The sequence below is a fragment of the Thunnus maccoyii genome, chromosome 21 (assembly GCF_910596095.1).
Source record: "Thunnus maccoyii chromosome 21, fThuMac1.1, whole genome shotgun sequence".
NCBI lineage: Eukaryota > Metazoa > Chordata > Actinopteri > Scombriformes > Scombridae > Thunnus > Thunnus maccoyii.
In genome coordinates, this window is record NC_056553.1 from 12139835 (window position 1) to 12157285 (window position 17451).

Consider the following 17451-nt stretch of genomic DNA (forward strand, 5'->3'; position numbering starts at 1 on the left):
AGTAAAATGCTTGCAGCTTTTGCTGAGAGATACTGTACATGCTGTTGGATCATTCCAGCAAACTAGTCTCAATGAATGTGAAAATAGACTGGTCTTTGGAGTATTGGTGTGAGTAGATGAGTCATGATACAGCGTCCAAGGAACAAAGACTCACTTGGGAATATTATACAGTCCTTATAGGCTATAAACACATGTGCAGGGATGCTGCAGGGATAATTGTGGTGTTTTAAAAGATTCTGGTGCTTACAACATGCTTACAACTTGAAATTCACGCTGCAACTTTCACTGGATCGCTAAAAATCTCTTCCTCTAGACTGACTGTCAAACCCTTCCTCCTGAGGCAGACCCTACTCCTCTGCTACTGAATCTGTATGCACAATCTTTACAAGCAACCTACTCAAAACACACAATGAGGTAGAAGCACTCAAGAGTTTACAGGTCACAGTTTAAATCCTTGAGTGTAGAGGCCTCTTTCTCTAAGAGCGCTCTGGTAAAATACCACACAGGCAATAGATCTCATAGCGACAGGGGCAAGGGAGTGGCGAACAGTGAGCCAAGGAGGGAGGAATGCAGCATATGTGACATATTAGGACCATAGGTTGAAAATGACTGCCGGGATAATAAAACTATCCAGAACCAGACAGGGATAGTCCACAGCAGGGTATTAGCTCACTGTATCAATGCCATCTCTAAACCATGTGTTTTCAGTAATCAGCTCAGACAGAAAGAGCTGTCTGCGTACTACATGTAGCAAACATTGATGTGCTTATGCACTCAGACGAGTTCAATTACGTAACCGCCACGCTGGGGAAGATGCAGACGATGGGAAAAGGGTGGATGAAGAGCAGAGATGACAGCCTTCGCTAGTGGCTTTAAAAAAGAAAAAAAAAAACGAAAAAATGTCTGCTGCCGTACAGACGTCTGTGCTCAGCGGCTCTCTGGCTTGTCCCGCTGTCACTTTTGCTGCCCTGACATAACAGCTAGGTGATATCAGGTCACAGTATCTTACCGTTTCTTGCGCTCACTACTCCTGCGTAATCAAGCGCATGCTCGTACAACAGGGATGATTTACGGCCGGTAATTTGAGATGTTGCTTTTTAAGGATTGGAGAGGAGGTGAAGAGTGGACCACCTGAGGTTGAAAAGGCTAGTCAGGGAGTATCCCAAAATACTTTTTCTTCGTTTACAAGACTACTGTCCCTCTCTGAGTGGGTCCAATATCATCTTCTACCACTTGTGATTCAGGGTTTAGCCTAAGCTAATGATGTACATTATTACGGATTCAGTCTAAGCCAATAAAACCACTCTGGCTATGTCATAAGACTTCCAAGTTTATTATCTCACTTCACGACCAGGAAAATTGAGTCACGATAGAAGATTATGCTTCTTTTACATCTGGAAATGTGCCGGAAAGTTGACGCATGCCTTTCTTTATTTGTACTTTTTGTTAAAGGGACAAATTAATTGGCCCAAATGCATAATTAAAACAGAACTATTCCAATACTTTTAGACAGTACAAATCAATATTAATTAACAAACAACCGTCTCCCTAATCTGTAAATCAAAGCATCCTGACTTGAACTGATAATTTGATTTTCAGATTAGGGAAATCAGAAGACCTTTTTTTCCCCCGCTGATTAGTGAGTGACTTTATTTGACATTCTACATCAAAATGAAGGTTATCTGAAAATAAGGCTTAAAGCTTTGAAAGAAGAAATGAGCCCAATGCTTAATTGTCTATGTTTGTCTCTATACGACATCATCATCTCTACGGTCATGACACGCTGCTGTTCGGCTTGTTGAACTTCACAAATTCAAACTAAGCTGTGACAAATAACGTGAATATTTTTGTAATGCGCATTTTGAATTGAATACACTCCACCCCTGATAAAAAAAAGGCCACCCGTGACGCTGCATCATTCACAAAGAGTGATCAGTCTGATTGTGTCCCCTCCCTGCACTCATTCAAGAACCATGGAGGCTATGGTTCACTGCAGCAGATTGTAATGCTCCGAGAAGAAAAAAGGCTGCAGAGTGCAGACAGTCATTAACATTCACGGGAGAGGAAGAGGAGGAGGGAGGGAGGAGGTGGTGACACAATGCACCATGCAAGTTCAAAGAAATACTGTGGTGGAGAGGAAAAAAGCCAACCTGCAGTTTAAGTCCCAACTCCTACCAGTCATCTAGCCATGTAACACAAAGATGTAATAATAGGTGGGCCTGATTTTCAAGAAGATTGAAACCCCAAACTTCCACATCTTTTGCTTATTTCCACATCTTAAAGCACTTTACAGCTCATCAGGAATGTTTCTATAGGCTAACAGTTATTATGTAACCACAAAATACTGAAAAATGAAAAGGACTCTTCACATTTATGACCTGTTGAAATGTTAACCAGGCAGTAGCTAGGCGGGAACAGCCACGGTATGAAACTGTCAACAAGATTTATCCTTCTCATCTGGCAGCCCTCGCACCTTGCAGCTCCACCGGGTCACCTCCTCTGACATCACATCCTGGTGCCAGGCTCACAGTGCCCCTGACAAGGCTGTAAAAGAGGGTTTATGAGACGCCCTGTGGGTTTCCTATTGAGATGAAATACCTACTCTATCCTCTCTCTTTTAATTGTGCCCCTTTTTGACCACAACGATATCTTGTCTCTGCTTCTGTATTTTGATTGCTTTCTCCATATTGCTCAATCTCATACTCATCAGTTTTTCCAAATCAAATTTTTAATGTTACATCTTGTCGGTTTAGCTTTAATCCATTACAAGAGCCTCACTGCTCCCAGAGGCGGCATAACTACAACCATTACCTGAACATTAATAAACCACACACAGAGTAATATACTGGACAAAGCCTTCAAGTGTTCCCTCAGAAGACGTGAGGTTTCAGAGATGAATGAGGTATGACATGCAGACAAAGAGCTCACCACAAGAGTAAGATCACTGCTGTCAAGGGTGCTTTCAACAGATTCAACATACAAAATGAAGAATAACTGGCATTCCTCTCATGTCATGTGCGTGGAGTCTACCTGTTGCTCAAGTTGGATAACAAGCGTCACCTTTGCATCGCTGACTTTCCGAGCTGCTGTGAACAGGGAGGTGGAGCAGTTCACCGTCTTGTGGTAAATGTCTCCAGTTGAGCCTACAGCCCAGGCCGCAAGACTCTAATTGCTTTTTGGCCGTCCGGGGCTGGATGGAACATATCATGTGACACTTTCTCTCTTTCTCTCCCTCTTCCTCAAAGCCTCACCCCCTTGACTCTCTCCATCACCCCTGCCCTGGGGCTCCGACTCATATGATCCAGCTTACACCGGGAGAGTTCGCACAGCCATGCGTGCACGTTTACATCCCTTGACACCGATCAACTGACTCAGGACTCTCTCTCAGGATGTCGATGATTTTCAGTGCTGAGAGATTACCTCACGTTTTCTTTTTCACGTCACACCTCAGGGAATGGGGTTGGACAGAAGTGATTAATGAATGATCTATAAGTGATCCCCTAATGTCTCCTTAGACAGGGCACAGAGTTTAAGGCAGGTTTTACTAAGGTAAAACAATTCCGTCTCTCTGGCACTGACCGATAACCCTATCACATTTTGCTGAAAGCGGATACTTAAATGCTGCCGCAGCGGCATACTGCAGTGGAATTTCCTCTTAATTAACAAAGTAATTTAAACAATGTTTGCTCTAATTCCTTAAATCTCTACCTATAGTTTCTATAGGCACAATAAAGCACTTTTCTAATTGCAAGGCTAATGACCCGATGATATCATTGCCTGTTAGCTTCATCTACACGGCTACACAATATGCATCCTTCATCCAACCCTCCAGTCATAGTCTTCAATCAAGCCCCTCTCTCTGTTTCAGCTTCTCATTGGCATGCTACTCTGAAAGCTGCCGAGCACTTAACCAAGCCTAAAAGCTATGCATTATTTACACATGTAGCCTGTCCCGGGCTATGCGTTTGCCAGCGGGAGGTGACGTATGAAAAAGTGAGTGGTGAATATTAAATACAGAGGAGGTAGTGTGATGGTTTCTACAGCCGGTGTGTCGACTGAGTTTATTGTAACAGCTTGAGTGCAGGGACTTAGCCGGGTCTTGAACTGGCTTAGAGCAGAGCTTTCAGGATCACATTTCTTGTGGCATGCAAATCTGCCATTGACACATTCCACTGATGCATATTCATACAGTAACTCTTTAAAGATTATCAGCCTGGAAGTGGTAGTCTACTGACAGATTTCTTGCAACAGTTTTTTTGTGTTTAAGTTGTTGGAGCCTTATTAAAACACGCTGTGGAGGCTTGTATCGTACAGGTGTGGCTAAGTGCTTCTCACTTTAAAATTGGATGCAAGATTCTTTAGTGGTAAGCCATAAAAGCATAATTCATAATTCTCCTCCCCAACATCTTTTTCCCTCGACGCATTTTTAGGCCTTCTAATCACGGTGGGTGTGCATCCTTAATATACTTATAAAATATTGAGGCACTCCCCTTTTTATACCATGTTGTATGGAATAACTCCTGAATCCCAATTTGTTGATTTAGTTTAGATTTTACAATATTCAGTGCCTTATTTGTAAGAATCTCCAAAATTCTGGTTTGTCATTTTAGTCCAGTTCTCTTACATAGCTTGAATATTTTGAGTGATGGGAAATATATTGGATTCCATTATCTTATTCAGACCCGGTGTTAGTTTAATCCTCAGATATGTCAGGCCATATGGCTTCCATCTAAACAGCCATATGTCTCTAATTAATGGAGGGCATAATTTAGATAGTGGCATGGCTTCTGATTCTGTCCAATTGATTGTAAAGTATATCCTGATATCTCGATATATAGAAAAAGATTCTATTACTAAATTAATCTCTGATGCTGCTGTTTCAGGGTTACTATAAACCAACAAAATGTCATCAGCATACAAGAAAAGTTTATGTTCTTCCTGACCTGCTTGTATTCCAACTATATTCTTATTCTTTCGTGAGGCGAGTGCTATTTCGTATTGCTGCTTGTTCAATGTGAAGGTCATTATATCCGGGTATTGCAGAGCATATTCAATCTTGTGTTTCTGCAGCATCCGCCTCACCTCATCATACTTCCTGCATTTCTCCTGTATATCCTGGGTGTAGTCTTGGAAAAAGAAGATCCTAGCGTTTCTCTATATCACCTGCTTTTTTTTTTCTTGCTGCTGCCAGCACCGCAGATTTTACCTTATTTCGCAGAAACCGAAGGATGATGTGTCTCAGTCTAGATCTGTCATTCTGTCAGCTTTGTACCAGTCCACTGCTTTTATTTCCAGGCTCCCATGTAATAGTGTTTCGAGAAAGGCATCCAAATCTTGCCCCTTGACCCTCTAGTTCACTGATTTTGAGACAGGTTACGAGACTTTTTTGAGAGACAAATGAAATTAAACAATCATATCATATTTTTCTGAGAGTTTTTAGGAAGTGTCTCAGTCCCTCTTCTCCTATGCGACCATCTCCGGTGGGCATACCACGTGACCCTCTGATTTCTGCCTCTTCTTCTCGAACACTTGTCGCTGTCCCATTGGGTAAGTATACTGCCTCATCACTATACAGATTCCAGTGGACTTTAAGAGTGAATATGGCTGTCTGCAAAATGCCATTTCCATGGTACAGTCATGCATCTGATCTGATGAGGAATACAATCACTCCCACGTATTGCACTTTGCAATAAACCATAGATTAATACCATGAATTAAGTTGCAGAGGAAGCCAGAGGTTTCACTGAATGTTTTGACTATGACGGAAAATCACTGAAGAATGAAAGAGTACAATAATGATAGGGGGTGTATAATGATACAATCCTATGATGATATATATACAATTTATGCTAATAAGTACATTAATAAAACTATGTATGTTAAGGCATCATATTGATTAATAGACTATTCATATTGGGTATTAGTGTATTTTAATGCATTAAATTATGGTTGACTCAAGCAAATGTTTTATTCATTAAAATGAAAATGTAATCTGAAATTCATCTTACACACAGTAATCTGTTTTATTGTGGGAAGCTGTGGTCAAGTTAATCAGTATTAAGTTTGCGTAACGTTTTGTATTTGAATGACTGTGTTCACACAAATGCAGAGGAGGGCGACATAGTATTAGTATGACATCTATGACAAAATGAACAGAAAGGAGGAAGTCGGGGGGGGGAGGTAAAATATTTCTGCACCATAAACCCTCAAGGTGAAGTCCAATAAAGCCTCTGTATTTAGTAGTGAAGAAAAGTCATGTGTCAGTTTTATTACAGTATCAGTGTGGAGGGGCATGATTCTTGTTACCTGTGGATCTGTCCGTTCTTGTGGAGGTACTCCAGGCCCTCAAGCACATCTTTCAACACGGTGGCTATGCTGGCTTCATCCAGGACGCCTGTCTTGTGCTCGCCTCGCGAGATGATATGCTTGATGACGTCCAGCACTGAGCCTGACAACCAAACATAGGACAGCGGTTGATAAAAAGGCTAGATCTACAATTTCATGCTTCAGTTCTCTTTGCTGAAAACTATATTTGTTATTGTCAACCACAATGTCTAAGGATAAAAAAAAAACTGTCCAGCAGCTGACCTCTTTGGAAATCACTGGGTGCAAAAAAAGTCTTGTTTCTGGTCTTGATAGATAATCAAGCTCCTGCATCTATGAGAAAGTCACCTCAGGTTAGCCTTTATCATTTGCTAAGCCTGCTCTAAACCGAAACTTATTTATGAAAACACATACTTCCTGGTGGATTGGCAGACAATCAGTCAAGATAATTTGTGTATAATCTTAAAATGTTTGGACAAATTAAATTATGGGTACACAAACACATTTTCTTCAGTTCTAGTATTGAAAGAAAAAACAAATGATTTAGCTGCATTAAGACAAAGCCCTTAAAACATAAACATCTCCATGACATCATACCATTTTTGTTTGAGGTTTTCCATCCAAATAACTTTGATTTGAATGCAGAGCTCACAGCTGGTAATCAGAAAATGTGTTCAGTTAAAATCACCATGGCTACTGTCAGAGTCATTTAATTATTTGCTGTCTACAGAGCAGCACCAGGATTTGACTCTTGATGACATCATCATCACAGTCTCTGCAGTTAATTTGTTAATTTGAACTGAGCACTTCAGTATTAGAAATAAGAATGAAATTTTAGAGTGCATCTCCCTTTAATTACTTTGGAAGAGTGGGGAGAGACTGCAGGTTATGGACATTTGAGGTTATAAGTCAAGCTGTTGTCTGTCTTTATGCGCCTCGGTTGAATGGAGAGCCAGTGTCGCTCTGCTCACTGACCTGGCCCAGTTAAGACCAAAAAGACAGGTCATCATGCCTCTCTCAGCCTGGCTCCTGCTGCATAAAAGGAGCCCTCTGGATGAAAAGTCAGACTGCTGTGAGTGTACGATTTCCTTTGTGCGACTTTCCACAGAATAAAGAGCATCTCTCTGAAAAGAGGTTGCAAAAGTATTTGTATTCGGTATGACAGAAAATTGGGCGACACTGGTGAACGGGGACAAAGCAGAGAAGCAAAAAGAATGCCACTTGCCTGACAAGCTGTATTGTGCTGCAGTGATACACAAACACAAACATCACACTGACACACTGTCTATCTGTCCCTCCCTCTCCACACACACACACACACACTGAGCAGCACTTGCAAACAAAAGCTGGAAATGGCCTTTTCAAGGTCCCGAAACACTGTCCATGACACAATTCCAGGACCAAACTGATTGTGTTTTTCGCAACTGTGCCCAGCTAGGGGTGCAAAGATATTTATTTGCTCAATCACTCCATGATGTTCTCGACTGCAGCACTCACTCGAGCTCTCACTGCATTACCCAGAGGAGCCAGAAATGACGGGCCACCTGAGACTAGACAGTGTTGTTGCGGAGAGTCTTAGACACAGCGAGACAGCGAGAGGCAGAGTAAGAAGAGAGAGGGAGGGAGAGAGTTCAACGGGTTCCTCGTGCGGTGACAGTGCGTGGCAGAAAATGTGATTCAGCAGTGAGGAAAAGAGACAAACCCATTCAAAGAGAGGACAGATGAGGAAGGCAGGAAGAGCAACCTAGATGTGTGTCAGAGTGTACGAGATAGCGGATGTATATGTGAGCATGTGAGCAAGCGAAAATGGCAAGAAGCAAGAGGAGAGTGTAAGAAGAGTGCAGCCTCGCTTCTGTGATGTGACAACTCTTTGAAGCTCAGCGAGAAAAGGCAGACTGATTTTTTCTTTCTCCTCTGTTCTCCACACACGGTTCCCCTCCACTCTCAATGCGTTTGCGCTCGGTCTGATGTTCATCTTCTTGTCTGAAACGACTGGAGGGAGGAGAGGAAGTGACAAGAAGTGACAGGTGACAATGAGGAAGGTGCATAGGGAAGGAGGGCATAAACAGGAGCCACATTCAAGTGAGGGAAAGTCCTCATGAGCCAACAAATGAAGGTGTGATTACATGAGAAAATGACCTACAAGTTAATGTGTTAGACAAGGTCCTTGCTCATTCAGGTTACTTAGTTACAGCTCTGCTTTAGCTAAACAGAATTAAAGGAACAGAAAAAGTTGGCAAAGATAAATTAAGGAAGCAAGACAAACAAATAGTGTGTAGTTAACGCTTTTCCAGAGAATACTGCAGATTGACAGGCTTACTTTAAGCTGAGGTGGCACTTTTTTGAAGGGGATTTTTAAGTGCACACACACAGCATGAATGTAGGCTTTGGAGGATCACTAAATGCCAGCCTTGTCAGCTGCTTTCAAATTCAACTGATTGAACTCTTCGTGCCTCATTAGTCTGTTTTAACACGCTGACTTACAAGTGAACAATCTGAAGGTTCATTTTGCATGAGAGAGGCTGTGGCTTCCAAGACAAATGACACCTGTTGGCATGTCCAAGCCCTCAGAGGAAGATTTTATACAAATGACAGGGAATATATTAAGTCTTGACAGTGGAGTGAAGTGCACTGTAGAGCTTGCAAAAGCAAAGGAAATTTTTAAATCATCATTTCAGTTACATGCTGGATTAGCTAAATCTCTCCCCTTCTTCGGATTGCACACAAAAACTGTGAAGGTCTAAAAGCTGGCACTTTAAGATAACTCCACTTAACTCTACTTCACCAAGCAACATCATCCCCTCCATTCTCTTGGTCAGAGCATGAGGTTTGAGACTGAGGGAGAGGATGAGAGAGTAGGGAGAGAGAAGGGGGGTGAACCGAGGGGATGAGAGCGGGTGCCAACTGTGCTAAAGGCCGATGGGGAATGCCAAGCGAAGTTGCAGGAGGAGGAGGAGAGGGAGGGAGGGTGGGGCACGGGAGGGGCTGTGGTAGAGGCGTGGGTGGTGTAGAAATAAGGTGTAGGAGAGAGGATCGTTGGCTCAGTCTGAGGGAAGCCTCCATCAAAGCATTTTATAGGTTCCACAATTTTACAGGGAGAAGAGTATGAAACAGAAGTAAACTAAGGAGATTTTTAAAGGGGATGTATTATGCTCATTTCCAGCTCTATATTTTTATTCCGGCACTCCACTAGAGTAGCTTTGCATGATTCACAGTTCAAAAAACTATTTATCTTATACTGGCCCTTTATGCAGCCCCTCAGTTCAGCCTCTGTCTGTTAACAGGCAGTTTTAGTCTCTTTAAGGCCCCCTTCCCAATGAGCCCACACTGTTCTGATTGGCCAGCTTTCTGGAAAGCCTGCTGAGGGGCAGCCGTATCAGAATCGTGTTAAGTTACCGCCGATGCAAACCTAACGTTTCCTGCTTTACTGCTTCATATTTAAAGTGTATTAAAAATGTATTAAAGATGACTAAATAACAAGAGAAATTTTATTGTGAGGAATTTACAGGAAATGAAATGTTTTTCTCACCAAATTTTGATAGCTGTGCTAAAAACCGGTCGACACAACAACCTATGGAGATATTTGGAGCTCTTTGTTCAGCAGATCAGTTAGAAATAATGCAGGGAGGAAGAGTACAAGCAGAAACAGCCACAGTGATGATGATGTTTGATGAAGAGCTGCAGATGACCAGCACATCTCTAACAGGCAAACAACTTATTTTACTTTGCCGTGCTGTGTGACGGAAAAACACTCACGGCGTGCCAGGTTGACTTGAGTCATGGCTCAGCGTGAACACCCGCAAAATCATGGAAAAATGCCATAATGTTAGTGGAGCGGAGGAGTGAACTTGTGCGCTGTGTGTGGAGCAGATGACCACATATACAAGAACATATACAAGAAATCTTCATGAGCCGACATCGGCTTGGGCTGAAAGTAGAAAAAACATTGGAAACCAAGCATTCAGAGCAGTCTGAAGCCGGTGCTTTTTGCACAGAGGGATAATTTCAACATACGTTTACGTCATTGACACTTTGGCCACGTTTAATATGAACATCCGACATTGTAACATTATATATATGACTGAAAAAAGGAAAAGCATAATAGGTCCCCTTTAATGACATAAACCAGCATGGAGTCCTAATCAAATCTCTGTCTGCATTTTGTTGACAGTTGAGGGCCACATTGTGTCCCCAAACTTGAAAAAGTCAAACAGATTCAAACAGTCAATGACAATCCTCTTTTAGCTGGTTTCCACTCTGAATGGCATCCAATTGAGCTCTGCAGCAGTGATTGTAGGTCAGTAAAAGGCTTCACATTAATCTCCTGGGAACACATTCCTCTGCTTGCTTTAGCATGACTCATATTCTGTCCCTGTGGGTTTTCAGTTGATGTCTCTCCAATGTGAATTCGGTAAGTGACAGGTTATGCGGCACCGCAACGAAACAGTTGTTCACATGTCACATTCCGGACAGTAATTTCCTGAAAAGCCCTGTGCCTTCAGCGTACCTACCTCAGAGCTCAGGTCTACTGGTTTGACCTTGAATGGCTTTGCCAGAGAGGAGGGCAGTCTCTGCAAAGATAAGGCCTTTTGGAGTTTTGCTTTTCTGGGTAAAAAAATACAACATGGTCTAGAATGCTGTACTGGGATCTGGATTACACCTAAAAACCATTACTTTACAATTTTGAAAAAGCGGTTAAAGAGTTTAATAATGTCTAATTGACACCACTTGTCATGTTCCAAATGTGTGTATTTGATTCAGTTTTAATATAGATGTCCTTTCACATCATCAATTATATAAAAAATGGATATCTGCTACAATAATTTTCTTATACAAGACATAGTGATCCTTGAATTGTCGAAGGCTAGTGTTCCCATTTTCTTTTTCAGTGGGTTTGGTCAAGTTGGCATTCAAACTTCTACTATTTGGGAGTGTCAGAAGCCGGATGTTTCAACCAATATATCCATTACTTTTACCTTCCTATTTTGACGCATCTGCTCGCTTGCTAGCTAGTTTTCACAAACTCTAAATCGAGTCATGTGGTGTTACAGTTGAAGAGGGCAGCGGGAAGTGTGTCCTGTGCAGTCGGCCTGTTGTAGCTGGTAGTTTATTGATTACAGTGACAATAAATACATTAAATATTAGCCTCACACCAATTTGTAATCCTATTTATTTATCTCCTAAAGACAAATATGTGGATGAATTTAATTTCTACCAAATCATAATTCATATATATATCTATATCTATATATAGATATAGATATATATATTAAAATTAGCTTAGCAACTCCACAATCTTTCCACATACCCCTTGGCAACTGCTGAAGTACGCCCTGGGGAACAGGGTGTACTTTACTCTGCTAGTGAGTGAACAGTGGTGTCTGCCAATGTAACATATGACATACCATCTATAAGTGCACTGGCATACCAATAGCCGACAGTGACATACCACTAAGAATTGGAAAACGGTCAAGCTGTTGTCAGTCTTTCAACAGCAGAAGCCAGAAGACAGGGGAAAGTCGGAGGGGGGTTTCTTACGCTCCATCAAGCCAGAGGAGCAGACAGGAGTTGGCTTTCCTTGGGGCTGGTATGCTCTGCCCTGTGGAGTGATGGTCTATAAACCCGACCTCATTTGAGCTCCGTCTCCATGGCAGACATCACTATGGCCATCATTTAATTACTCTGCACAATAAAACTCCACATCAAGGGCCTCTGTTCAACCGGGATAAGGGGAACGCGAGAGGCCATCTTAAGTGGTGTCTGCTCCTGCTGTGAGGCTGGCCGTCTGCTCAGGCGTCGCTTGGCGGGCACTGTGCCTCGGGCCCAGCTGCGAGTCGGCTGCCAAGCGGCTCATGACTCGAGTGTATCCGAGGGAGCCAGGCATGCCACCTGGGCACTATCCATTACAGTGGGACCTTGTATACTGGGGGCCAGAGGGGAACAAGGGTAGAGACAGAGTGTAAATGTTTAGTGTGCACATGTATCTGTGTACACTTGTACTTGTATAATTGAGTGTGTGAGACTGAAAGCAGGATTAATAGAGAGACGAGTGGCAATTTCTTGCCTCTTTGTAAATAGATGACTCTCATCATGCTGTCGTCACCTCTGAGTTAGAGGAGCCCTCTGTTTCTTGCTTGACAAATATTTGCTCCCACATGTCTGCTGTAAAAGCACTTCTTCCTGTAGAGCTCACAGGTTCATCCAGAGCCACAAATACTCCGATAGTTACTATTAGTAACTTCAGTAAGATGCTAATTGATTTTATATGTTCCTGGGGAAACTAAAAGCAACAATGTAATCAGATGCAGATGCAATTGTTGCATTTTGAGGACTTTTTCTCCATGGTGGCCTCCTCCTCGTGCTCCTCTCACTAGTTAATTGCGGCTCTGCCACATGGATGCCATGACGCCGGCCTGCGGGCTGTTATTACCTCTGCTCTGTCATTAGCTTCTGCACGGTACTGAGTTAAAGCCGGAAAGAGCTGCAGCTCACGGGGGACACAATGAGGATCAGTGCTGTCACATTCCCTACAATCACAGTTAACATCACCAGCAGCAACTAGCCCTACTCTTCATACTGTCCCTCTCTCATCATCACGAGGGCACTGCCAAAAATTTCTGGGCCTCCTTGATATGACTTAAGACCAGCCGTATACTTCCAGTTTATTTATATGAATGAGATCTAAACATTCAGATTAAAAGGTAGGAGTTGAGTGTAATAAGAGACTGGACAGATGATGGAGGAAGAAATGTACTTACCGCCACTGAGCAGCTTCATGACCAGCCACAGCTCGTCCTTCACCACGAATGAGGTGTAGTAAGACACGATGTTTGGGTGGTGGCATTGGCTCATGGCCTGAATCTCTTTCTGTTGGAGGAAAACACGAAATGAGACTTAAATGCTTGACTAGAGAGAGGGCAGTTTTCACGACTCATTTGCCATTAACACAATGAAGCTGATGTAATCTGTAAACACTCCACATCATCATTTGGTTGGAGATTGGTTGAGTTTTCATATCAGAGCCAATGTGATGTTGTTAATTATTATTGTTATTCATTAATCCTATTGCTGAGGCATCAAATAACCATGGTGCTGAAATAAACAAGCTAACAGACAGCTTCTTTATATTTTCATCTCAGACACACATAGTACCTACTACTTTATTATTCTTATTTGCCCCCCACTAAAGGTGTGGAACAGCCGGGAGGAAATCAACTGAATGTGGTCACAATAAATGCCTATGCCTTTGATGCTGCAGCTATTTTTGAAATTTAGTGCAATACTTAATGACGTCAGTAGTCGGAAGAGAAATAGGCTAGGTTAATATAATGCATATCCATGTAGAAGTGAAAAAAAAAACAGCCGTTGCTCAGCCCTTTATACAGCTGCAAAGCTCTCTTTCTTTGTGTTTGTGTGTGTGTGTGTGTGTGTTTGGAAAGCAAGAGACGCTGAGGTAATGCTGGCACAGAGGTCTAATCCATCACTTCAGCACCAGTCCCAAAGTCATTTGAGGATAGACAAGCTTCCTAAGAAAAAAGATCTAGCTGGCGTCAGAGGTGGGACCGCTGAATCACAGTGGTTTTGCTTGTTTTGTGGCACTTGAATACTTGACAAATGTCTGAACCTGTTACTGGAGTTCAGCTAAACCACAGCACCTCTGTACTTGCTGCAATCGTTAGGCATATGACTGCTAAGGAGCTACCTGAAGTGAGATGTGAGGAATATTAGGACAGCAATACAACCAGTCTTGAACTATTCAAGAATAATACTGTAAATAAGTTTTGAAATGACAACAGAGCTAGAACTATTATTTTCATTATCGACTGATATGCCAATTATTTTGTTGATTAATCATTTTGTCTGTAAATTGTCAGAAAATAGTGAAAAATGCCCGTTATAGTTTCCCAGAGTCAACTGTGACGTCTTCATATGTCTTGTTTTGTCCCCCCGACAAACAAAAACCCAAAGATAATGAGTTTACTATCATGTTTGACAAAGTAAAGCATAAAATCATCACATTTCAGAAGCTGAAACCAACTAATGTTTTGGCATTTTTGCTTTCAAAAAATGACTAAAATGATTATTTGATTGTCAAAATGGTTGAGTTGCTGACTAATTTTCTATCAACTAATGGATTGATTGACGCTGCAGCTCTTAATAAATGTGTCATAAATTAGCTCTTTTGAAAATTAATTGAATCACCAAAAAACAGATAATTCATTGACATCAGTTTTGATAATTGAATAATCGTTAACTCATTTTTTAGGTGAAAATGCAAAAAAAAAAAAAAATCATTGTTTCCAACTTTTCAAATGTGAATATTTGCTATTTTTTGGTTGTTTGGTTGTATGTCACTGTGGGCTTTAGGGAAACTGTGAACAATTAACCGATTAATCCCAAAAATAATCAGCAGATTAACTGACATTAGTTGCAGCCGTGATCTAATCATGAATGACATGAGAGTATATTTTACGATAGCAATGTTTCATAGGAATATTATTTTTTACATTTAAAGGAATACTTTGGCAAACAGAAGCTTATTATTTTTTTCTTTTCTTTACTTTTGATGGAGCAAAGCCAGCCATCCCCCCTTTTCTTGATACTAAGCATATCTGTGGTGGTTGCACAGAGGTGAAATCGATATCGGCTATCTCATTTGATTGCAGGTTTCCCCACAAACAAGCCTATTCCCCAATATTTAAGCATTATTTAAAACAGCTATTGAGTGTCGTACCATGACTGGTGAACCACAAGCCTGTCAACTGAGAAACCTTAAAACTCAACCTGAAAACATTTGATAAAAGTGATCAATCAATAGACGCTTCTGGGTCAGACAGCAAGCAATCAAAGCCTAATGTTCCATTAGCATAAATGCTTAGCTAACACAATGTGCATTACCAGCAGCAGAGTCATCACTATTGAGCCTGTGGCCTTCAGTGAGCGCCTCCGCCAAGAGAGGCTAGGGCAGGCAGGTGACATCATGATGCCATTAGAAAGCACTTGACAAAAAGGGAAGAAGGACGTGAACTGAGTCATAATAAGGGTGGATACAGATTGTGCATGAAACAAACCCACTGGCCCGTGACAGGTATAGACATGTTTAAATACACACAAATCCACAGAGGACAGTTGTCCTGTGGATTGTCAGAGAGAACCTGAGAAGTCTTCAGTGCACAAGGTTCAGCTTGACCAACAACAGTCTTTTGACCAACAGGTGAGCCCACATACCAGTCTGCTTTTGAACCAAAGCTGTTTTTCATTATCAAGCAGTCTAATAACTTCCAGTCTGTCGGGCCAGATGACAAACTCTGTCAGTTGCCTCGGCTATCATTCTTTCTCTAGATACTACAGGCTGAGAGAGAACAATAAATGATATAGCCTGTTGGCTGTTAACTGGCTTCAGTTGAGCAGAACACCCCCCCTCTGTTCTCAGCACAGTGGAAGAGGCAGGTCACCACAGCTCTGCGGGCCAGGGTAACCCCAGAGAAGAAAAACAATGGGATAACAGGGAGGATATCGTGGTCTGGCAGCTGGCAGGTTTTCCCATCTTTTCCAGCAGACAATGTGAGAATCAGAGAGACTCTTTGTTGTGGGGATTAGGTCACTGTAAACCTATGCTGCAGCAACGATACTGGAGATGTTCTCATGGCTCAAAACCTTTTACACTACTTCTATCTGTGCAGCCTCCAACGTGTAACCTTTGACATTTGAGGAAATTTTCCTCTGTGAAAATATTTTGCAGACGTCTCAATGCTGACTGGAAAGTAAACACATTTTTAAGTATTCATGCATGATGACACCGGCAACTGCTGCGCAGCATCTGTCACACTCATTCCTGTAAAGGTACATCATGCATGTAGTTTATGTAACGTCTCTTGTGTGAACTTATTAGTCACTGATGCAAGCATGTGGAACAGATGGGTAAAATACTTCCTCAGTCCTAACATAAGCTACATGGAGATCTTTATTAAGAGATAAAGCTCGTCCAACCAGTCAGGGAAACCACTGTGAAAACACTTTGATCAGGACATCAGCATATACCAATCTTAATACACAGTGTCATCTCTTCAATGAAACATTTCTCATTTAATTTTCTAGTTTCCTGATCCCAATGTGATGTCTTCAAATCATCAAATATTTGGTGGTTCTACTTAATAAATGACTTTACATACAATTAATAATTCGATTAATTTCCTGTTTACTAATCATTTTAGAAAGAGAACTATGAACTGATAAAGGGAATTAGTTCTTGTGGTCTTTGTGTGCGGTTGTGGGTGTTGCAATGATCTCATCCTAAACCGAAGCAGATTTATTCAATTAATCCGACCTGCAAATCACCACAGACACCTCACAAAACCACCTGCAACACAAATGGTTTTATTTTCCAAGGCCACAGTATGATCCAAGGCACACAGCACCAATACTTTGCTCATTAAATTTGAATTTCAAATATACATAAGAAGAAGTGCATATGCTGACCTGTGTAGGACATCATTGTCAAGTGAATTGTGATAATGACCATCTGTGTTACATTTATAAGTTGCATACCATTACCATAATATTCTCCCCACTACATTTGCATGAGTTAGTTTGGCATTTATTAAACTTAAGATTTACATATTAATCATGTCCATATCTCAAACTTATGTCCAGGATAAAAAGCACAGATTAACAGGAGGATCAGCAGGCAGACCATAGATTAAAAACTCAAATCAATAACATCATCAGACCACACCTTTCAAACTTTCCCTTATAGCATTGGTTCATACAGTCAGTAGCTTGTGACTGATATCTCCTTGACATTACACGCTATCCCGTAGTCACATGTTCACCAGAAATTGGTAAAACAGGGGAAGCTAGATACTCCTCAAATGCAATTTCTTTGGAACATGAGTGATGTAACATTTGCTCATCTAATAAATAGAACTGAAACTGACCTATTCCATCTTGTGATGGGTCTATAAATGTACGTTGACCTCATGCAGAATCTGAGCCAAAGTTCTTTTGAGTAGGTGTAGCCAACAAATGATCTGTCAACATAGATTCTCCAGGAAATAACACTCATCTGTGACATTTTGTATTTTTCTACATTAGGTCTGATCTTTTCAGCATTTGGCGTGTCTAAGA

At 41.5% G+C, this 17451-nt stretch overlaps 1 protein-coding gene across 1 annotated transcript in view; it reads right to left on the reverse strand.

Moving 5' to 3' along the window:
* The window catches only part of oxsr1b (oxidative stress responsive kinase 1b), a 38834-nt gene that overhangs the window by 11866 nt on the left and 9517 nt on the right, over positions 1-17451 (reverse strand). Inside the window, exons 3-4 of the mRNA XM_042399274.1 lie at positions 13083-13191; positions 6307-6448 (exon numbers count right to left, since the gene is read on the reverse strand). Of these exons, the coding sequence (XP_042255208.1) occupies positions 6307-6448; positions 13083-13191 (251 nt within the window). The remainder of the gene's footprint in view (positions 1-6306; positions 6449-13082; positions 13192-17451) is intronic.